Below are 24,710 nucleotides of genomic sequence, written 5' to 3' on the forward strand. Positions count from 1 at the left end.
GGCAGCAAGAAAAGACAAGCTCTGGAGGGGTGAGGGTCATCTTCCCATTCAGACTCAAGAATTCAAGAGGGTTTTTTTCCCCTGAGAAATAAAATTGGTTTCTGAAGGTTATTTCTTTGTAGTGAGCAGATGAATTGAATAGAGAGTGTGTTATTTCAGGAGTGGCATAACTGCGGAGTGCAATCAGCATTTATTTAATACCAGTGGGCCGATTATCGAGGGGAAAGCATTGTTTTGTCTGTTGAGGAGTGATCAGTTCTAATCATGCAAATTTATAAAATAATTATACTTTAAAAAACACACATGAATTTCTAAACCAAATACATTACTTCACTGTCACTTAAATTCAGTTTATATTAATAATTTTGTATAGATAATTACATATATAAAATATAATTTATGATTCAAAACAATGCAAAAAAATGTGGACATCTAAATTTATTATAATAATTATAATAATAATTCCTTACATTTATATAGCGCTTTTCTAAGCACTCAAAGTGCTTTACATTGTCAGAGGGTATCTCCTCATCCACCACCAGTGTGCAGCATCCACCTGGATGATGGGACGGCAGCCATATTGCGCCAGGACGCCCACCACACACCAGATTATTGGTGGAGAGGAGACGGAGTGATAAAGCAAATCAGTAGATATGAGGATTGCTGGGCGGCCATGGTGGTGAAAAGGCCAATGCATGAATTTGGCCAGGATGCCTGGGATTTTTAATCAACACAGAGAGTCAGGACCTCGGTTTAACGTCTCATCCGAAGGACGGTGCTTGTTGACAGTATAGTGTCCCCATCATAACACTGGGGCGCTAGGACCCACACAGACCACAGGGTGAGCACCCCCTGCTGGCCTCACTAGCACCTCTTCCAGCAGCAACCTAGTTTTCCCAGGAGGTCTCCCATCCAGGTACTGACCAGGCTCAACCCTGCTTAGCTTCAGTGGGTAACCTGTCTTGGGCTACAGGGTGACACGGCTGCAGGTATTAACATGTAAAAATCTGTCAAATGGTGATGCAGGGGTTAGTTCCTCTAATCAATAATCAATTACATTACTGTGGCAGCAAACTATAACTACAGAGTTGCAGGATGAACAATTTACATAACTCTGGCACAAAAGTTCTTTGGTCAGCAAGTCTTCAGTTCTTTGCAAATTATAAAGGGGTCTGACTAAGCTATTGACTTCTGTGAGACGGCAATGTGGTCAAAAGAATTCAGAGTCAAGGGTAAGTCAGAGAACAAAGACGAGCTTCCTTATATTAATTTGAATCTGCACTGCGGCTCTTCCCACGTAATAGACATTTAATGGCTTTCATAAAATTTACAATAAAATTTATTGGGATTTATTGACAAATGACTTGCGAAAGAGCTGGGAGTAAAAAGAAAATTATCCAGGGTATAATATAAATGATGTGTGAGTGCCTAAAGAACCAAGAGACAATTACTATTAACCCTTAAAGGTGCAAAGTAATGATTTGCACTAAATGTTTTATACTGGGGGAAATTAATAGTTTAAAATGATGCATAGTCATGAAGACCTGGATACTGTAGACTTGCATAACTTGCAGGTGGCTGACATAGCATCGCTTTACAATTGCTAAAATGTGTTTAAGCTAGTGCTGTCAAAATAAGCGTGTTAACACAGGTGATTCATTTTTCAAGTTTATCAGCATTAAAAAGAGCTTGGGTTGGCCACTTCACATCTTTTTCTTGACAAGAATTGCATTTATTTAGACTCAGAACATCTTTACAAGCGCATCAAACAGGATACTTTTCAGATGCGCACTCCACTGCGCCTCAGCGACAGGCGCAAGTCGAACGCGCACTGAATGTTGACAGCTGTTGTAGACTTTACATGAAAAACAGTGACCGGAATCATGGATGTAAATGTGGAAACTTCTTCCCCAATTTTGTTTAAAGCTTGTCACAGGAATTAAAATGTGCATTTACATCACAAAGCGTGCTTGAAAACAATATTAGGGTGTAAAGAAGCTCTCCGTCAGACACACTTAAAAAACTCTACAAGAGGGTTAGAAACACAGCACGACACAGAATGAATGACATTGAAATCCATGAAATCCAGCAAATCAGAGCTCTGAGAAGAACATTGCTTACAGCAATTGGACACCGGGATCCTTTGTTAACGCTGAGGCCCCTACAAAAGCACCAGGAGGGACTGAGTTATATCAATATGCCTACAGATTAAGATAAAGTACCACAGGTTATATTGAAAAATGGCTGCCCGTTTCCTTATCTTTGTAATCTTAAACACTATTTATGGAATATTTGTACTCCTATGTGCCATGTGTGTCTGTTTGCATATTTTTCAATAACTAGGCATGCACTAATTTTATGATTATGAATTTTATCATTCACAATATAAATGAGTCATCAACGGATATGGATTTTTGATGGCCAATGCAATAGCTGATGGCCAGTATCAAATATACGTAGACCTATAAAATATCACACTATTATATTAAAAAATAGCAAATAACACATGCATGGTTTACACAATATTTACACAAATCCATATGAAAAAAATAATCCAAATTTTGAATCTGTACTCCTATTACAGAAATTAAATTAAAATTACAAATTAAAAGCAAGTAAACACTCTAAGCATTAACCAACAGTAGAGCAGTAATCTGGTATATGTCAAAATAATAATCTCACTTAATATATAAAGTAATATCAGTCGACTACTAGTATGAATATCATTTTGAGATTTGCTAAGGATTACATTTAACAGTGTTTTCCAAATATTTAGACGGTTTTGATTAGCATTTAGTCCTCACTCACAAATGATTTCACTGCACATCTAAAAGTTTTGTAGCATTTCAGAAGGAACACGCAGTCTGTGATAAATGCGCTTAATATGCTTATGAGCATCCCAGCATGCCTTCACAAAGAGGAGAATGAATGCAGTTATATATCATATCTCAGGCTTTAAAAGAGATTGTGAGTGTGTGTGTGCCCACACTGAGAGAGTGTGCTGGATCACACTGCGATGAGTCATGCAGGAAGTGTAACAGCAGTATCATTAGCATGTTATCCACATCCACCCACTCAGCCTCTCTTGCACACACACACACACACAGCTTTCAATTGTTGCAGCTGACAAACACCTCTCATTGATGATGCTAATCAATGCCCTCTACTAAGAAGAATATCAACAAAACACACAATTGCACAGATGTACACAAAATTTTCAGACACCGTTGCCAAAACATAACAAAATACTGCAAACTTTTAGTCAAAGGCCAGTCCAAAAAAAAGCACCCAAAAGTTTCCTAGTGGCTCATAAATGGATTATCCAGTTAATACTAGACGGGAAGATTCAGCTGACGCTAACTTCCCTCCACATGGAAGAGGCTTTACACAAAAGGTCAATAATTCAGAGAAGAAAGAGTGTGGGAAAATGCTTTGTTGAGGCACCAATGTATAAAGTAGTGTCCTAAATTGAAAATTGATAAATGGAAAAGCACGATGGTAATAGGTCTTTTCACATTTTATTCTTTGACCATTGAAAACAGTAATCGAACATCAGCAGTAATGAAATGATAAAATCTAAAACCACCATGGCCATTTATTGAGCGTCGCACTTTGTTTAGAAGGTCTTTTCAGACAGTTTGATTCAATTTAGGTGTATTGTGTTCTTTTAGACCATCTTTGCATGTCATTTACAACTAATTTAAAAAACGGCGCAGCTCTGAAAGTAAAAAGAAGTATTTTTAAAACATCTAGTCAATAAGCTTAAACAATGTTTAAATCAAATGAGATTAAACAGTAGTGAAATTAAAAAAGATATAATCTTGCAAGGTTGTATGAAGGAATAATTGAAAACAGTGGATAACAGTTGGATATTTAATAAAAAGAAAATTGTACCTAGAATCCAATCTTGGATAAAACTTTGTTTTAAAGTTGCTAGATCAATTTTGCGTATGCAGCTAATTCTGTTGCAACTGGAATTGTTTTGGTGTCTCTGTGCTTATATTTGTATTGAATTTATAATGATTTGGGGTTTTTTTTAGGCAGGCCTGAAAATAGAGATCTAGATAATGGCCCAAATTCACCAGGCTTTGCCAAACTGTGAACAAAAATAGCCATGGTAATTGTGAAGGAAGTGTTCGAGCTTTGGGCCAAGGCTTATCTTACACAGCTGCTAACAGTAAAAAGTGTTCTCAATCAGGACGAGGGCGAAGATATGGATGAGGAGAAGGAGAAGGTCAAGGATGAGATGAGGATGAGGAAAAGGATGAAAAGGAAAAGGACAGGACTAAACTTCAACAACTTTTTTTTCTTTTTGCTAGAAGTTAGTAAGGTTAGTACCACAGATAGTTCAAGTGGTAACATTTTCACTGGGCCTCACATACACACACATCAGGTTTCAATGTGTGTGTGTATATATGTATATATATGTACGCACTGGACTATAAGTCGCATTTATTTAGAACCAAGAACCAAGAGAGAACATTACAGTCTAAAGCCGCGAGAGGGCGCTATATGTTTTCAGTGTAGACTACAGGAGCACTGAGCAGCATTAGAGCGCCCTCTCGCGGCTGTAGACGTTAATGTTTTCTTTTGGTTCATTTCTTTTGGGTCATGTCAAATAGATTTTGATAAATAAATCGCACCTGAATATAAGTCGCAGGACCAGCCAAACTATGAAAAAAAGTGTGACTTATAGTCCGGAAAGCGCTGGCATAAAAAGTCAAGTGACACTTCCATTAACCGACCTGAAACTCAGTCTCAGTCTCACTCTGGCTCAGGACCTGCTGACCACCTTTGTAGTCGAATTAGGGTTCCCGAGTCAATGAATCATAAATCCACACTGTTTTTTCTGAGAAGTCTAAATACATTTCAAGCAATAAACCGGCACTGAATACCTACAGAATACAGAGGAAGAAACCCTGGGCTCATGCCCTGGTGATCAATACTGTTAAAAACAACAATCCCCTGATTTCCTTTTTCTTTCACCTGCCTAGATATATACACCTCGGGAGGTTGTGGGGTTTCAGGCATCTTTAACAGAGTGAGATGTGTTTAGATTGTCAACAATATCCTGATGACAATGCATTGAGAGTCACACTCTCTAAAGGTCAACCACCCACATGAGGGCCAATTAGAGCCTGCTGTCAACTGCTATCACATGTGAATTATCACCTCAGAACTGCAGAGAAGTGACGTCAGGCGATGAGAGTGCAGATTTTGATGAATATTCCCTCCCTCAATTCTCTCATATTATTTATCTCGATTTATCTTTTTGTTTTCTGTCAACATGGTCTCCATACTTCTTGAAGAAAGTGCATTTTTTTTATTTAAAGCTGCTGGACAATCACAGATGACGGATTCATCTGAGTACCTCTGACTTTGAGATGGTTTTTCGTTTTTCCATGATTTAATCAGAGATGTATGTATGTGTGCGGAGCAAAAGAACCCTTAATCTGTGATCAGAACATAATGCAACAACCGCTAAGTGGCATCAAACAGCTTGAAAGATCGAAGACAATTTTTTAAATAACTCCAGCTGAATTTGTTTGACTGAAAAAAGCCAAATACACCTAGGATGTCTTCAGGGTCATTTATGGCTTAATTTTCATTTTTGGATGGACTAACCCTTTAAGAAGCATATTATTATTATAATCAATATGTGCATTGGTACATTAAAAAGTAAGTTATTATTATTGGGCGATCCTGCTGCTCTGGTTATGTAACTAGATTTACATTTCCAGAAGGAAATGCTTATAAGTTGCAATAGTATAATGTTACATTTATGCTCAGGTAAAGATTTTGAATGCTGAACGTTCAGCAACCCCGTGTAGGTCAATGGAGAGTTTAAATCTTTAAATTATTTTGAATAAGGTAAAAAGGTAAAGATAACACCTAAGGCTGAAGTTTTCTACAAAACAAAATTCAGAGTCTGTACTGTAAGCAGTTCTGGGTGAATTAATAGCAGACATTTAACACCTGAGGTTATTTTGAGGTTTATTTTAAACAAGCCCTGCCCAGAACTTCCGACGAATATCAATACAGGACTGCCTTGCAAGCACTATAATAAAAAAAAAAAAAACTAGGAATTTCAAAAACTGTAATGATATTATACACCAAGAACAACAAAAAAGAGACTCACTTCAACATGACAACAATTAACGTCCTATGAGCCGATTATAGCTCGGCTAAAATAGTTCCTTTGACATTCCACTGACACAGCAGGGAAAGTGACACAGCCTGAGCAGTTTAGGAAGCACAATTAAAACAGGCTTTTGTGTAAGGTGGGTGCGCATTTCTGTCTGGGCTTTAAGGACACCTGATTAAAGAGTACTGAAGGTGTAATGCCTCACACAATTAAATAGTGAGAAGCACCACCATGAAAGGGTGAGAAACAAAAGTTTGTCACAAGTTGTCAAAAATGACATTGTTATGAATTTTCACTATACTTCAATTTTCCCCCTCTTGTACTTCTGCTGTTATCTCTCTCACTCTCTCTCTCTCTCTCTCTCTCTCTCTCTCTCCAAGTTTAAGGGATGACCAAAGCGGTGTCTCTGCAGTGTGTAAATAATTGCAAACGCATGAGTGCATCTGTCAAACATGGTTACCGGGGTCCAGGCTCCACACACACACACACACACACACACACACACACACACACACGCACACACACACACACACACACACACACACAGAGTGTGCAGACAGCATTCACAGATCCACACAGCCTGAAACACAACCACACTAGAATACAGAATACTGTCTAATGGAAATTGCACTGCTCTCTTCCCACAATGCAAAGTGAGCCTCTTGGGGGGTGAAGAAATTGCCGTAACAAGACTTATCACTTGAGATTGCACAGACCACAGCTCCAAATCAAACTAATTACTAATTTGTGCTCATTTGCTGACACTTTCCATCCAAAGCGACTTATATCACATCTTAATTAAGCGTGATGCAAAAGTGCCAAGCGATAAGTCTGTCAGGAATACATCAATAAATAAAAATAAATCAATTTGTGAGTAATAACATACATTGTTCTAGTATTTTTTTAGTCTGTGAAGTTTTCTAAAGACATGAAGCTAAATAAACCTTTCATTTTTAGATTAATTATGCATAACTGTTTTTGTAATAACCACACAAAGTCTGAGGTCAGCAAAACTTTGGACGCTTTTGAAATAAGTTACAGTATGCTTACCAAGAATGTATTTATTTGATCAAATACACAACAACAACAAAATAGTAATATTTTGAAACATTATTTTATCCAGTCTTCAGTATCACATGATCCTTCAGAAATGTTTCTAATATGCTGATTTGGTGCTCAAGAAACATTTCTGAATTTAATATTTTTTTGGAAATCATGATTCTTTTTTCATGATTCTTTGATCAATAGAAAATTCAAAAGAACAGCATTTATTACATTTTTTTTTTTGAAGATAAAAAAAACCTACAAGTTTTTAATGTCAATTTCGATCAATGTAATGCATGCTTGATAAATAAATGATTTGAATTTCCTTCAAAAGAAAAACTTTAAAACAGTAGTGTAGCTTTAATAGTAAAGACATTAGGTCAAGGTAGTGTTGTCAAAACTACTTTTTTAAGTACTGGTGGTACCGAGCACCCGGTCAGCCCGGTTCTTGATGCACTATACGAAAGGTGCACAAATGCGCTCTCTTTATAAAAGTACTTAGAGATGGCGACATCAAAAGCAGGAAACTGACGGAGTTTGGTGTGCAAACTAACAAAACACTTTAAAGACAGACACCCAGATCAAATGAAAGAGTTCAAGCAGATTAGTTTCACTGTGTTTCCCATACATTGATTTATTTGTGGTGGCCTGCCACAATATGAAAACTGACCCCAACAAACAGATTTTCCAAAAGGCTTTGACTTCGTTGAACAGACATGAGCACTGCGTGTGTCAAAGTCAAAACAAATACAGTATATCACTGTATTTCTGAAGGAAACCGGCTGTCTTCAGAAAATTATGGATGTCATTTCTATTTCTTCTTGCCTGTAATGCCTGAGCAGTGTTTGTGAGCACTGGCTCAGTGATTATTTGATTACTGGAGAAACCTCTCTCACCCACTCTACAAGTGTCTCCTGCTGGCAGAGAATGAATTTGCATATATGCCGACACAAATAGAGTGCAATAAGCGTGTTTTTGTGTTTTGCTTTTGAACCGAAACTGGTACCGAGAACTGTGGATTTTCACTGGTGTTGGTACCGAATACTGAAATTTTGGTACATTGACAACACTGGGTCAAGGTTATGGCTTTTGGATGATATTTTGTGGGGTTTAACCTACTACCTTTCAATTACAAGCTTCAAACATTAACCATTATTCTGCATGCAAACCATGCCCACCATCCACCCACCAAACCCAAACATCTCTACCATCTGATGCTTTGGAGCTCTTTACAGCCTCTTTGCACTTACTTTGTTCATTTAGATCTTCATTATAGAAAAACAGGAGCAGATGGTGTTTGTGACTGTAGGAATTTTGTTAGATTTATAATGTATATGTGAGGTTAATCAGAGAGAGACAATGCAACTCTAATATGAGAAATCTGGAACACACAATGAGTTAGTCTGCAGAACAGTCTACATTCTAATACAAAACCTATCACACTGTGCCAATGAAATCAACAATGGTTTGCAATGCTGACTACTTTATCCAGACTGCATTCAGAACACCTGTGCATTTGCTAAAGCAATGAAGGCAATAATCTACCTAAAAGTCCATTCATTCCAGGTGTTTATTTCGGCACGCAAAAAAGACTATAGTGTATTTACAGTAATTTGCTTTAATTATACGAATACAACTCACTTAACCTCATTAACCACCAAATTAATGGAAATTCTGGAATAAATTATTTTGCAGGAAGAAAATGTGTGGAAATAGATTAGTTACAACAGCAGAATGTTTGCTTTTGTGTTATGATGGATTCTGACAAAGAAAGGTATCACTAAAAAGTCTTAGCGCACCTTCCAGTAAGTATGAAAATAAAGTATTAAAATACAGAATTAATATTTCTGACAACTTTTATTTTAGTATTATTTAGAAGTTTTTATTAATATTTTGAACAGCCCTAGCATATAGAATATATACAATTTATTTCAATTAAATCGTCGACAGATTCACAAAACGAAAGGAAAAAAAATGTGTGAGTTACGGATCATTGTGATGCGTTCCAAAGTTCTTGGAAAGAAATGGCAGTTGATTTCTTTATTTTGCAAAAGCTTTACATTTTTATTTATTTACAAAAGCTTGACAGTTTTGAATAATGTCTCGCTTCTATCTATATAACCAACCAGTGTTGGAATGACCATCACACCGGCACCTTGCGTGCACACACCAAGGTTATAATCATTAACCAAAACAAACGAAAAAATGAAAACTAGGTGGGAAAAAAACATTGTCGTTAACTGAAAAAGAAAAAAACGAGACATTACAAAAAAAGATAACTAATGTGTGTTTGGCAAAACTAACTAAAATAAAATACAATTATATATTAAACATCCTTAGTTTTCGTCTTTGTCAATAGTTTCCATCTTTGTCAAATAACGTTCAGCTGCATTTCCTTTCCCTGCGTCTCTCACTCACGTACACACACACACACACACACACAACCCCTTCCCGAGTCTCCATGCACACACCTATGCAACACACACACACACAATTAAAAACTATATTTAAAGTTTTTTTTTTATTATTATTTGTTATTTGTCATGTTCTTTTCTCAGATTGAGCTCCCTGACAATCTGACAGAAAGTCTTGTTGTGGCCCAAAAATGGGTTGAACACATGCGGTTCATGTATGTCTTCTTTAGTCTGTTGGCTCTTTAGGTTTTTTACTGGCACACGTCACTTACACATTTTGCACTTACTGCAGAGTGTTGAGACTGTTTAATAGGGGGGCACCAATCAAGATCGACCAATAATGAATGCGCATCTCATCATTAAAGCCAGTTCTCTAATCACCGGTAAATTCCATCAGGTGCGTGATTTCACATAGAGCTGCTGTTATTACACAGAGCCGTTGTTAACTGACTAGCTGTGCAAATAAACGCTGATAATGAACGTGGATTTGCGCAGCTAGTCGAGATGCGCAATTGATCGGCCGATCTTGATCACCCCTAGTGTTTAAATATTGTGCCTGTGGCGAGTGGGGCGGGGCCGAGAGGCGTTGGAACAAGGAGTGAGGCCAGGTGTAGTGATTGAAGATGAGCTGCACCTGCGCCCCACCGCCAGTATCGAGTCCCACGTAGGAGATGGAAGGATATAAAACTGGAGCGACGACCGTGAAGGACGAGAGAGGACCAGGCCTGGGACATTATTTTATGTTTTGGCTTTTATTTGTGCGCTCTTCCTGTTTTTTTATTTTTCTTTTTGAGTAAAGAAACCACTGTACTTTATTCTAATTATTATTATTATTGGCAAATAATTTGTTTTGTTTTTTAAATAACGTTATTTAATAACTATTATAACCTGTTTTTATTCTACATGAACCAGTTTCGGAACGGTAATAATACAGAAGAACGCAGGAACAGATATGTTAAAATATAGACTCTGCAAGGAGTGAACCAATTGATAATTTATTTATTTTTTCAAGCCCTGATTTTAAATATGTTTTTATTTTTATATTATTTTCTGTTTTCAATTTTAACTACAATTTTAGTAATTTTGTTCTAATTTTTTTTTGTATAAAAAAAATTATACATAGAAACACTATATAGTTTTTATATAGTTTTTCTATTTATAATTTAGTTTCAGTTTTAACTATAATAACCCTGTTCCTAGCAACTACAGTCGGTTTACAAACCTGTATATTACCCTTTAAGGAGGAGTCATATCATAACTTCTGAACAAAAAAAGTAGTTTAATTAACATAAATAACAACATAATTAAGTTTAATTTACATAATTGAATGGCCTAAACGTTTGGTTGAAAACATTTAGTAGCTTACTGTATTCTGGCAGTCTCTGTTGAGCAGCTGGAGTAGGTTAGATTCGAAGACCTCCACGGAGGGCAAGAGTGCCACACGTAGGCCATCCAACACACACGAGAAGCTCTTCAATAGACGAGGTTTCCGCAGCACATCTGCTGCAACAGAGATGGAGTGAATATAACGTTAACATTGTACTCATTTCCTGCATGCACAGCCAATTCCATCCAGTCATTTTATTATTGCCCTTTATATTTAATGGCCATTCATTTTTATAGCATTACAGCAACAAAGGATTTAATTAGACAGTAAAAATTAATTTATCAGCACGCTTTCAGAATGCCAAGATCCTCTTACTCATGGCAATGCATTCAAATACATAAAAAAAAAAAAAACAAGTGCACGGGATAACAAACTAGTGAGTGGTGCACAAGAGAGCCCAATGTGTTCCAGAAGCTGGGAAAAATCCATGCAGTTGAGGCCAACGTTATGGAGCTCCATGTGGCCCAAATTCCTCTTCTGAATTAAAAAAGAATAAGGACCAATGATAATTTATCATTTGGAGTGTGTATGGCTGCATCACAAGCACATTTCCTCCAGCTGAGATCTTTGGCTGGCCCCATTTCCGATCTCAGTAGGGGTCTCGTTAAGAAGCGTTTCAAACATTGTCTATTGAGAAAGTCTACTGCATATCCAAGCCATTGCATTCTTTTTGGTAAAGACAAAATTTGAGCTCACTTACCCACAGGAGTCTAAGACACTCCATAATCAGTTCAAAAGCGTCCTGAAAATGGTCACATCACATGTTTGTGATTGTCAAGATTTGCCTGGTTTGCCTCAGCACATCCAAACAAGCTCAACTCACAGCAACGCAAACCTGCTTCTCTTTGAAAAACTCATCCTTGATGTTTTATTTAGACTTCTCAGAGAAATATGTAGAAAATAACAATAATAAAATGAAATAAAATCTTCACATACAGACAGGTTAAGTGAATTATCCCCCATAATTTTTCCAATATAAACATCTTAATATTTAACCCTAGGCTAACCAGTTTCTAAAACTGATGTGCATTCCCTAAGTGAAAGCGGTCTATAAATCAGTTTCTTCTCAAAGGTACTGGGCCTGAATGTTTAGAAGAATAATTGTGAAATATTTGATTATGTACACAACCGTTCAAGTGTTTGATGTTTTTCAAAAGTCACTTATGCTCACCAAGTCTACTTTTATTTGATCAAAATATAATAAAACAGTAATATTGTGTAATATTATTCCGACTTAAAATAACTGTTTTCTATTAGAATATATTTTAAACTGTAATTTATTCCTGTGATGGAAAAGGTGAATTTTCAGCAACCACTACTGGAGTCTTTTAGATTTCTGATTTCTGATTTAATCAATATTAATAACAGTAGCTTAATATTTTTGAGGAAATCATTATGCAGTTTTTATCAGGATTCTTTGATGAATATCATGGGCCGGTTTTTCTAACAGCTTGCGCCAGCACAAACCATTTTTTATGGAATGCAACTTCTATTCGGCAACCGCAATTATTAGGCCGAATAAGCGAAAATGCCAAAAAATATGTATCGAACAATGACTACTGCAATTAATGTTGGCAGTGTGAAAGTATTTAAAATTATCAGAGAAAGATGCGGAAATCATTACAAGCATGAAGCACAAGCATCGAGAGCGTTTAATGCTGCATCACTTCTGAATGTTATATTGTATAATGCATGCACAAATTGCATGTATCCTGACAGCACTGCACAAGCTCACAGCGCCAGGGTTCAAAGTCCAAAGCCCGAGGAAAACCTGCGCTGATATTGTTACTCATCATTTGCTCAGTAATGTTTTGTTTGGTTTTTTTTTTCATTTTTGTGAATGAAGGCATGTGACAATGTGATACATGCAACAAACATCTTCACAAATTTGAAATGGGAATAATTTAGAAATCTGCATGCTGTTGTCAACAAAAAGAAGCACCGAGATCTTCCTGTTATTTTTAATTTGCTTTAGGAAATAAAAGGCAACTTGGAACCCTCAACTAGAAGTCACGCAATACCAGGTCAATCAAAACTTCTAGCAAACCTTTATTTCTGGCCCTACAGTTCTTTTCAACGTACTGTGGCTTCTTTATTTCTTTATTCATGACTATGCTAATTTGTGCTTGGTATTGCATTGGTCAATATGTAAATAAGATGTTGCGTCTGCATTCTTTCATTTTGGTCAGTTGTAAGTAAAATCACGCACAGAAATTTCCAAGCCTCTCCGTGCTGTTTTGGAATTGCGCTCTTGTGGTAATTTGCCATGCTTAGTAAAACTGGCCCTATATATGTCTTTACTTTTGATCAATTCAATGCCAAAAAAGACCAATGCAGACAACTCACTAGGTCAGTGAGTTAAACAACCTAATTAATGAACAAATCATTCAGAAGAGTCTTATTTGTTCAATCACTCAAAAAAAGAACACCATTGCTACTTGAAGCAATTGATTTTTCACAAAGTAGAGTGTTTCAATGAACAACCACCTACATTTGGGTCTGTTTATCACAAAAACTTTGTGTTATGGTGTGTGTGTGTGTGTGTGTGTGTGTGTGTGTGTGTGTAATAATACATGAGTTGCAGTGGCAGCAGACAGCGGGCCTGCTGGTTTGAATGAGTCACAACCAGGAGAGTTTCACTTTCACGGATCACTATCACAGTTTAGCTTTAACACACTCACACAGTCTGCCACTATCAAAGCCAGGCCCGGAGAGCTCCGACGCACTCAGACATTTACCGTACACAAAGTCTGTTACCTCAAACACACTGCACAATCACTCAACACTCTAGCACACATACACACCAAACCAGGCTTATCTGTACAGCAGCACTGAGGCCTGACAGCCAAACAAGTGCAGCATCTTCAGGACATTACAGCATACAAAACACTCCACCACTGCAGCCCAAGAGAGATGCGTTACAGAAGCTCCAATGGGTGACGGCTCAACAGAAGAGAATGGAGGAGATTCAATGTACCTCTTTAAATGTCTTAGTTTTGCTAAAGTTTTTGACTTCAAATACCAACTAATTCCAACCTTTCCATAAATACATTGTTTTTCACACTTTTGTATGCTCAATATTCTTACTTTCTTAGCACGTTTCAAATTATACATCTTTAATTGTGTTCTTGATGATAAATAATATTTACATCCATGATATATTGTTTTTATCTGCTTCTTAGCTTTTGCAGCCCAATTAATTAGTCCTGAGGTAGGACCAATTAAATTTGAAAAGTGCAGATATAACGTTTCGAGCCATGTGGCTCTTCACCTGACTTGTTTTATTGGTAAGAACATGTTATAAATATTTTTCCACTTTTAGAACTATGGTGTGACAACATTTTCCCTTTTCTTTCTTTTTTTTTTTTTGTGGTTGAACAACCTCACTAAGCTTTTTTTTGCCTACTAGATATGCATACTTTTTGCAAGAAGTACAAATATACCATGTATTAATAATATTGTGTCTTGTATAATAATTTAACAAATATTTGAAAAGGTGTGTTAGTTGATGTTACTGATGAAGTACAGAATTTCATACACACACACACACACACACACACACACACACACACACACATATATATATATATATGTTATACACACTTTCACACTTACTCTGTTACTACCCAAATATATATTATATATTTGTATTATGGCTTTACATTTACTCACCCCATGTCATCTTTATTCATGTTCATATCTTTATTTCTCGAGTCGAAAAGAAAATTTTATTTTTGAGGAAAACATTTCAAGGTTTTTCTCTATATAGTGGACTTCAATGGGAGCCAATGGGTTGAAGGTTCAAATGCGGTTTCGATGCAGCTTCAAAAGGGCTCAATGCCATAATCTGAACAAGCCCAGTTGAGGAATAAGGATGTTTTCAAGCAGAACCATCTCTTATTTTCTAAAGAAAGAAAATAATTATATACTTTTTAAACCACAAATGCTCGTCTTCACGCATTACGTAATTACGTTGGAAAGGTCATGAGTGGCATAAGTGGAAGTACAGACCCAGTGTTTACAAAGCGAACATGCAAAAAAAAAAAAAAAAAGTTAACCAACGATGTCTTAAGATTTTTAAATTGGAAGAGAAAATGAGATGGAGCTTTTCACCCTACCCTACCATTTTTGAACCCAGACCCAGCACACAAACGAAGAACTGACCATGTGACATGAACTTTCCAACATGATTAAGCAACCCTCTACATTGCGAGTAAATCACTCGCACATGCGTCTAAATTTTCACTCTGGCGACTAAATGATGTATAATATTAGCCAATGGCTAATAAATTCTCTGATTTTACTCACCAGTGTGTGAGTCTGAGGCTAAGTATAAGTTTAGCACATACATATTTTCACTCGCCAAACACTCAGCACTTCACTTCACAGAGATTTGTACTGTTTTTCAGTTTATCTGAAACGGATGTGCAACGCACCTGTATTTGACATACCGTAAACTCTAGTATGAAGGCGCACAAATTCGCCGTCACTTTGTCTCACACACATGGGCAGAGAGAGAGAGAATTGACACGCTGCATGTAAACGATATTCCTTGTTGTATTTTCCTGTCAAAATAATGCCGCTCCCTTGGAATTCTTCAGCTTTTAAGAACTGCCGGGTTCTCCTGTAGTGGGCAGGGCTAATGCACAAACAACAATCTTATCAGATTTTTGTTGTTATTTATTTTATTTTTTTTGAATGAAACTGCAATTTGGACCTTCTACCCATTGGGTCCTATTAAATTCAACTACACTTTTCTTTTCTTTTTATTGACTGAAGAAAGGTATGAACATTTTGGATGAAATGGGGGTGGATAAATGATCATGACATTTTTATTCTGGAAGTGAACTAATCTTTAAATCTTTTACTATATTTTCCTACATTTTCAACAGTGTTAAAAAAGGTGGGTGTGTCAAAGATCTGTGTTATGATCAATAATGTGCTAAGACTACTGGGAAATTGAATGTCATTTTTTCACTTAGATACAGTTAAAGCAGCAAAAACAAGAGGCTGATGGTGGAATTTGGCTTTTATGACACCCATTCAAGAAAAGTTTATAAACAAAGAGAATATATTGCTTTGAATGATGTCTTATTAACCATATTAACAGTCAGGGGGGAATATCTCTCTCTTTTTCTACTTTCAGTCTGTGTGGGCCCAAGAGGAATATGCAGATTATAGCACTTTTGCACAAATTTCAGATGCAGTTCAAAGAGAAACCTGCTCCAGAGGAACCCCATTCCTACATTGATTTATAATGAGAGAGAGAGTAAGGGGGAGCGAGAGAGTTAGAAATATCACTGTGGAATAATTCTCTAATTTCCTGCGTCCCTCTCTGGATCTAGACTGCGGTCGTGGGTCACGCTCCCTGTGAGATATTTGGAGAGCTGGAGGATTAGCCCGACACTGTGCTCAACTTCCAATCCCCTCGCCACTGTGAAACCCACCACGCTTCATTACTATCGTTCAGAAAGTCTGTCTTTACCCACCCCTGAAAGCAGCTCAGAACAGAAATCCAAAAAGAAACCAGTCATGAGCACAGTGCTGTGAATCAGAAAAAAAAAAGAGAAAAGGCTCAAGTGTTTTTGCTTCAAGGCCTCATTTAGGACCTGCTTTGGTATGAAGTGATTCTGAAGCTAATCAAGGAAATGTTCTAAGAAACGGGAAGCTCTTTAGCGAGGCTTCTAGAGTTCCTTCTGCTGTCTCCATGGCAACACACATTCTCTCGTTACAGATGAGCAGTCATCAGATGTCATTTGATTGTTTTATAACTGTAGTGAGAATCTAGCACATTAAAGCCTTTCCCCTCACATTCAAATGATAAACTGAGAGGGAGCATTGTGGGCAATCATACCTGTGCCTGTGTCCGTGGACGGCACCACACCGGGGATGCTGTCATGTCCAGACACCAGAATGTTGGGCGGGAGCAGGTGCATGATGGGAGTGAGAGCTGGGTGTGGCTGTATGGAGTAGAGCAGCTGAGAGCCCTCCATCACTGATAATACAGCATTCACTACAGAGAGAGAAAGACAGTCATGATTACAATCTAGCGGAAGATGACACAATTCTAGATGTTTACAGTGTGTTGCTTTATGGCTTCTAGTGTGCTTTGGGTGGTTGCTAGATACAGTCAGCAATGCATCTTACACTAGGTGTGGTTTCACTCATAAGAAACAAATCCTACTCAATCATTCCAAAGAGTAAAAACGGGAATAAATATCAGATGGATTTGGCCATTTAAAAAAAAACATAAGCAAAAACATATAATGGTATTCTATGCTTCCAAAGGCTGTATTTATTTGATCCAAGAAATATTACAATTTGAAATAATGCATAACAGTTTTCTATTTTAATATACTTTAAAATGTAATTTATTCCTGTGATGGTAAAGCTGAATTTTCAGCATCATTACTCCAGGCTTCAGTGTCACTCTATCCTTAAAAAAAATAATACTAATAAGCTGATTTGGTGAAGCATTGCAATATTTCTTTTCTTTAATATGTTATTTGATTATTACAAAGTTAAGAACAGGTTGAAATAGACTTTTCTGACTATGTTTACTGTTAATTTTTTATAAATTTAACACACCTCTGCTGACCACAAACATTTGAACAGCTATATATAATAAAATATGTAACACTTTAGTATAGGGACCACTTCTCAGTTTTAACTAATTGCGATAATATTAGCATGCCTATTATTAACATACTTGCTGTTTATTAGTACTTATAAAGCACATATTCTGTATGACCATACATATACATTAAAGCTGCAGTAGGTAACTTTTGTAAATATATATATTTTTTTACATATCTGTTAAACCTGTCATTATGTCCTGACAGTAGAATATTAGACAGATAATTTGTGAAAAAAATCAAGCTCCTCTGGCTCCTCCCAGTGGTCCTATTGCCATTTGCAGTTACAGACCGCTCCCGGTAAGAAAACAACCAATCAGAGCTGCGGTCTATAACTTTGTTTGTGTTCAAAATGTAGAAAAATGTATATAATAAGCGAGTACACCATGAATCCATTTTCCAAACCGTGCTTTTGGCTTGTCCTGAATCACTAGGGTGCACCTATAATAAGTGTTTATATTCAGACTATTTTAGATTGCTTCGGGGGTACCGCGGCGGAGTAACCCAGTACCTTTGTGATTCTTCATAGACATAAACAGAGAGAAGTAGTTCCGGCTATGATGTTCTTCCGCAAGACGCAAGCAGTTCTGTTTATTAACCGCTAGAGCGTCAAAAGTTACAGACTGCAGCTTTAATCCTGCCCAACTATTAATATGCAGCAAATGCATATTAATGGGAAGTTGTGCCCTAGTGGTTAGAGAGTCATGGCCTTGTGGTTAGAGAGTATGACTCCTAACCCTAGGGGTTGTGGGTTTGAGTCCCTGGCTGGCAATACAAAGACTTAGGTGCCCTTGAGCAAGGCACCGAACCCCCAACTGCTCCACGGGCACCGCAGCATAAATGGCTGCCCACTGTTTCGGGTGTGTGTTCACGGTGTGTGTGTGTGTTCACTGCTCTGTGTGTGTGCACTTTGGATGGGTTAAATGCAGAGCACGAATTCTGAGTATGGGTCACCATACTTGGCTGAATGTCACGTCACTTTCAAATTAGGAGTTTATTGAGGCAAAAGTAATCAGTAATGGTTTGTTAATAGCGAGAACTGGACCTTAAAATAAAAGTGTGACCACTAGCCAAAGACTAATAAAATCTCTGATGTTTAGCACATACATATTTTCACTCACCGAACACTCATCATTACGTGATATGAATTTTATATTATATTGAATTTATAATATTACTATGATATAATTTTTCTCTATTCATATGATCATCATTGGCAGATGTGCCTAAATGTGTCATCTAGAGTTTGATTTCAGAAAGAGGCGAAGCCTCCTTACTGACTGGATTTATGAAATATTGGTACATATAAGCCTCTGTTCCCTCCTTCAGTGTTAGTTTATGGGATTTAATGCCCAATGTATCATCTGCCTTTTTAGCTGACAAGTCTGAAAGGTAACAGCATGCCTCTCCTCAACAAGCCTCACAGTTGAAGGTATCGTTTATATCTGTAGCTCAAATGGTGCAGGACAAATTACACACTGACGTTTAATACTGGGTTATGGGTTTAGAATAAACATCTAACATCAAGTATGAGCAATAATAATAGTGATGCTTGTCTTAGCAAGCACCACTAATAACTATAAACAGATCAAAAGCAGGATACTGTCAAACCCCACAGCACGGTAAAATCTAGATTTATATGAATCCAAGGTTTACACATCATCGTTAAATACGGAGGAAAAACATCCCTGTCAAATGTCTGCTGTTGGCTGCACCCAATGAAAGTCACCATCATAAAAGATTACTAAAAACGAGAGATATTTTTCTCAAACTGGTACAACATATGAGAGCATAAGCGGAGAGTTTCATTTCATGCTAGAGTCAACAACTATATTGTATGCGAGCAATCTCCACTTTAATTTAATTTTTTTCCACACTTTTGCCCACTCTACATGATTTCGAGAATACTTTCACTGTCAGACACTTTCACAGCAGAGGAAAAACACCCACCAGGACCCCATATGAGTTTCTAAACCTTATTTACTTTTAAAACAGGCACTTTATGTTTTACGTTCTCAAGCAAACCAAAACCAGCGAGTCAAGGTAAGACAAGGTAAGATATTGAAATTATATAAGATATTGACTTATATAAGGCTTTTAGATGCAAGGTGTGTCCACAATATCAGAGACAATTACCCATAGTGCAAATGGACATGGTTCTATGTGTGTTCTGTTTTGTTGTCGTCACTCTGTGGAAAGAAAGAGGAGGCTGGTGTGAACCCATTGGAAGATGCTGTTCATGCCAGTCTGTGTCATTACATTTGAGCAGAGCTGTCCATTTTTCATTAGGCCATTTATCCCAGACACGGATACAGGCGCGCACGCATTCCGCTCCATTACTTCGAAGCCGTATTACACAGAATCGTGCATCACTGCCGCTCGATTGGGGAAAAAAACAGGGCCGCTTCTGAATGAAACAAATGCCTGTGCGCACACCTGCTTGAGTTGTGGAAATGGATGATGGTGACACCTGCATACGGTGGCAGATGACACCACACATATTTTCATTCACATACCAAATGACAGGCTCAGATGCAATCTGCAAACTTTTGGGGATTTTGGGATGGATTTAAATATTAAAAATATGCCAACAATTACCATAAAAACTCCAAAAAGAAAGCGAGTGGGGAAAAGATGAAACACATTCTGGAACACTGCGATAGCCCGAGATCATGCGCATTCACTTTAATAGACAAACTCATTCTAATTGGTCCGAATTGCACTTGGCTTACTCTGTACCACTGTGCAAATCACTGAGCTGCAGTGTGTCGTTCTGTTTATTCTTTATAACAGCTCTGAGTGGTGCTTGCCTAATGGTTAGGTATCAGGGCTTTTTTTAAAAAAAAAAAAAAAAAAAAAAAAAAAAAAAAAAAAGGTCACAGGTTCAATCACAAGTAGGGTGACAAAATTGCTGGGATTACTTATCTAATGGACCAGTCTGTACAATTAGAGTACAACAAATTAGATTAAAAAACATCCACTTAGAAGCAATTAAACATGCTGTTCTAATGATTATGTATTACTGGACACAAAAAGAACCGGGACACTTTTTCTATTCTCTGCGCTGAATTTGGGGGGCTAATCTGCAGAATGGAACGGTGTGTGATGGAAATACCAATCCTGAGGAAATCTATGCACAGATTTTGTGTGGGCCTGCATATTTCTAGTCTGTGTAGCAAAGTTTGCAGCATTATTATGCAACACTTTGCATTTCAGATATAACCTGCTGATCTTTTTTAAGTATGTATTTTCCTATTTCACTGTATCTGTATAAATAAGACACCTACCATAGTGTAGTATTACTGTGATGACACTACCAGTCAAAACTTTGGGGTTGGGAAGTGTTTTAATGTAATGTTAATGTCTAATATTTTTGAAGGAAGTCTCTTATACGCAACAAGAATAAAATTTACTATAGTATTTCTGTCACTTCTGATTCACTTTAATCCATCCTTGCTAAATAAAAGCATTTAAAAAAATCTTACTTACCCCAAACCTCTGAATGGTAGTGTGTTATTTATTTATTTAACATGGAAAGCAGGGAAAATAATATATTTACAAAAAAAATGTATAAATATAAATGTATATATATGTTATATGTATTGCATTTTACCTTTATTTATTTTTTTATGTGACCAATACATATTGCAGTCTAGATGCAAACTTGCATATTTTTATGCAAAGACCCAGGCTCAGCATGCGTGAAGCACATGTACAAACCACTAGGCAAAGGCTCCAAAAACAGCAATACAATTATTCAAATTAAAATAAAAAATAGCAAACAGTGTACAGCTCTGTGTCCACCAGTTTTGTTGCTGGTTCCCACTGAATACTCATGAATAAAACCTATGATTTAGCAACTAATTCAAGATGACTGATCTTTCTTTGGCCTTCAGAGTTATTATGTGTTTCTTTCACGGGAGAAGGAACAGCAGATGTAACAACATCAACATCAACAATATTTGTCTCTATTCTGAAGGAATGACTAAGCTACTGTGCTTGTCAAATTCAGCCATCTACAAACACTAAAGTGTGTCAAAATAGAAATTCTAATCTTCAGAGATGAAAAACTGCTCACTCATTCTCGCATCTTTCCAGCTCTCTCTTCTACGCGCACACACACACACACACATGCAAAGACATGCGCCCAGACGAACACATCAAATAAAGCACAGATTTCAACGTGCCAGCATTATTAGGCTCTGCCAGTGCTGTTTACACGTTCTCTATGCCAGTAGCTCTCAACTTGTGGGTTGTGATCCTAAAATTTTAAGAAAGAAAAAAAAAATGTACTTAACCAACCATGCAAGTAACAGAACATTAAATATAGCAAAAATATATACTGCTCTCTAATTTCTTTACAAACACGTATCATCTGTTGCTTATGACATAACAGGCTATGCATCCAAAATAAATCTAGCTATTTTATTTAGGTACTTTGCTGCAAAATCTGTCAAATGGTAAAAATTAGGCAGTACCCTCATCCGAAAATAAATAAATACAATGATGCAAACTACAGTTTGTAAGAGAAAGTATGTAGATTTTTTTTTTAATGTTTAACAAGAATCCAGTGGAGAGGAACTGCTTTAGGTCTCATCCTCTCACTTTCCCAACGTCTGCACCATCCAGTGGCTGCTATACAATCATGTCATGTGAGAGAATGTTTGCACCTATGTTTTTGTGTGTTTGGCAGCAAGTTTATGTGTGATCTGAGAGGCCCTAGGAGGCTCAGACTCTCAGAGAGACAGCAGGACATCTCCTCCCTCCAGCATGGAGAGGCATAATTGAGACAGAATGGCAGGTAGCAGAGAGACACGGCTAGAAGGAAAGGCTGGATTCAGAAAGAATTTTAGATCAGTGTTGCTCCCTCTCCACTCGAACAGCTGGACACCCTGCAGATACACTACATCCATGAGTCACTCTCATATGGTGCTCTCGGTCTCGCGATTAACGCATCTACAAAGCAAGCAGTATGATGGGACAACTACAAAACTACATCTCTATTATCTTCTATCTTCTAAAATTATCCCTTGCGGAAAAGAAATGTGCTTAACTGCACACATTTAGTGTACTTCAAATTATTATTACTATATTTTTCAAGTGCACTTTGTAATAATGTCAAATTAAAAAAAATTTCTTCTAAAAACTTTTTTTTTTAATCACTGTTTAATAATCTTCTGTGGTGCTTTAAAGCAGCTAAACAAATGTTTATGTGTTCATTAACACACTAAACCACAAGTACTTGATTATATTTTTAACTGCAGTGTTTTATTAAAAATTACTTTTAAAGTCAATATATTTGAAATGTACTAAATTGCAACTTCATCATTACAAATATATTATATACTATAAAATATAATGTAATTACATATATAATTAAAAGCATTACATGAAAATTGCATTAAATTATATTTATGCTGGTCATTCAAAAATTTAACAGTATTTCAAAGACAATAAAACCCTAATCCCTAAACCTAACCCTAACCCTAATCATGCAATTACATATGAAGATGTGCCTAAGTGGGTCTAAAAACCAGATAATGTTTAGCGGATAACAAATTAACATGCAATTAAATGTCTGAAAACATTCAGTTTACACACACACAAGTATATTATTTAAAAGTATACTATTTATGTAAAAAGTTAGTATGCTAAACATGTACTTCTTTTTCACAATGGGATTTGTTTCCAATCATGGATTATTGTTATTTTTTTTGTTCCGTACCACCTGCTGCTGTTTTTTCAGCCTTTCATTCGCATTCAATTAATCCCCAAAACTCATTTTGGGATTATATAATTTCGGAAGAACATCTATGGATGCACGTGACTGTACAGTGCGAGTTAATTGCATCCAAAAAGGAGACAACCTACTTGACTGTATGCTATATTAAAACTACAGACACAGAACATGAAGCAATATACAATATATGGTATAAACATCAATTTAAAATATCCATTAAGGCATAAAAAGATGAGAACATAAATAGACGAAGCAATCTGAATGTGATTCACAAACATAAAACACTTGCAAGGTCAAACCCAAATAAATCATCTTCCAGGGTATGAAAAGTCTGCCAAACACAACAGCAAAAAAGGCCAACATTAAAGAATATACATCAATTAAGGCTACTTCCTGAAATCTGTTTCAAGAATCTCTTTAATTATTTATAGGCGAGTCCCAACACATTTAAGATTCTCCTCCACCTTTCAGTGGTAGGAAAATAAAATATGAAATGGTCATGACAGAGATTGTTTGCTTAGAAAAAGCACTGCAAGAAATTGTCCTAATTCAATTTGCTTTCAGGTGGAAATGAATCTAAATGGGAAAGTCAAGGCAAGCTGACAGATTTGAATATTGAAAGCATTTGAAAAATGAGGCAAATGCACACACAGACACACACACACACACACACACGCAAATAGTTTCTCGTCACTACTGACAGAAAGCATAAAGTGCTATTTATCAACTATTTATTACTAAGCTCTTGCTGTTGTCTCTAGCTCGGTTTGACTCCTTTGAGACCATGAGTAGAGTGTGTTATCTAGTGTCAAATTTCACTACATGTGCTTTCCCAGAAATCAGGCCGGTTCAGTCAAGCCTTCAAATACCTGCTGTGCTGCTGGGGTAATCACATCAATGAAACTTCTATCAACTGTACCGAACTAAATAAAATCATGGAGAACTGCCTAGAAGAGAACTGAGAATGATGTCTTCATTTCAAAACCACATTTATACTGACTAAACAATTCAGCTTTAAAAGTCAACATTAAACACAATTCACAACCTATTTCACTTCTGTAATGGGACACTTACGTGTCACTGAAGATTTTTCATGTGAAAAAGTAGAGGGAGATTTGATTGGATAATAACAACAGGGTGTCAGCAGAACACATTCACACCTGAATGCCTCCTGAAAGGCCTCTGGTACTCTCTCCTGAGGAGCATTTTTGACTGGGACGTGGAGACTGAAGGTTTAGCCTCAATGCATCACAATGGTACCACTTCTTATTAAAATCTATCATTTAATATGTACATCGAAATTAACTGGCATTGAATTACTTATTCTTTACATCTTTCTTTCTTT

At 36.8% G+C, this 24,710-nt stretch overlaps 1 protein-coding gene across 3 annotated transcripts in view; it reads right to left on the reverse strand.

The window, feature by feature from the left end:
* nphp4 (nephronophthisis 4) overlaps nucleotides 1-24,710 on the reverse strand; it is a 150,488-nt gene that overhangs the window by 98,766 nt on the left and 27,012 nt on the right. For 2 of the 3 annotated variants that reach the window (XM_052563306.1, XM_052563308.1), the window contains 2 exons: nucleotides 16,845-17,003; nucleotides 10,970-11,106 (listed from right to left, as the gene is read on the reverse strand). In XM_052563306.1, the coding sequence (XP_052419266.1) occupies nucleotides 10,970-11,106; nucleotides 16,845-17,003 (296 nt within the window). The remainder of the gene's footprint in view (nucleotides 1-10,969; nucleotides 11,107-16,844; nucleotides 17,004-24,710) is intronic. The other variant, XM_052563307.1, reaches the window with a different exon arrangement.

This window comes from Carassius gibelio, chromosome B8, assembly GCF_023724105.1.
Source record: "Carassius gibelio isolate Cgi1373 ecotype wild population from Czech Republic chromosome B8, carGib1.2-hapl.c, whole genome shotgun sequence".
Taxonomy (NCBI): Eukaryota; Metazoa; Chordata; class Actinopteri; order Cypriniformes; family Cyprinidae; genus Carassius; species Carassius gibelio.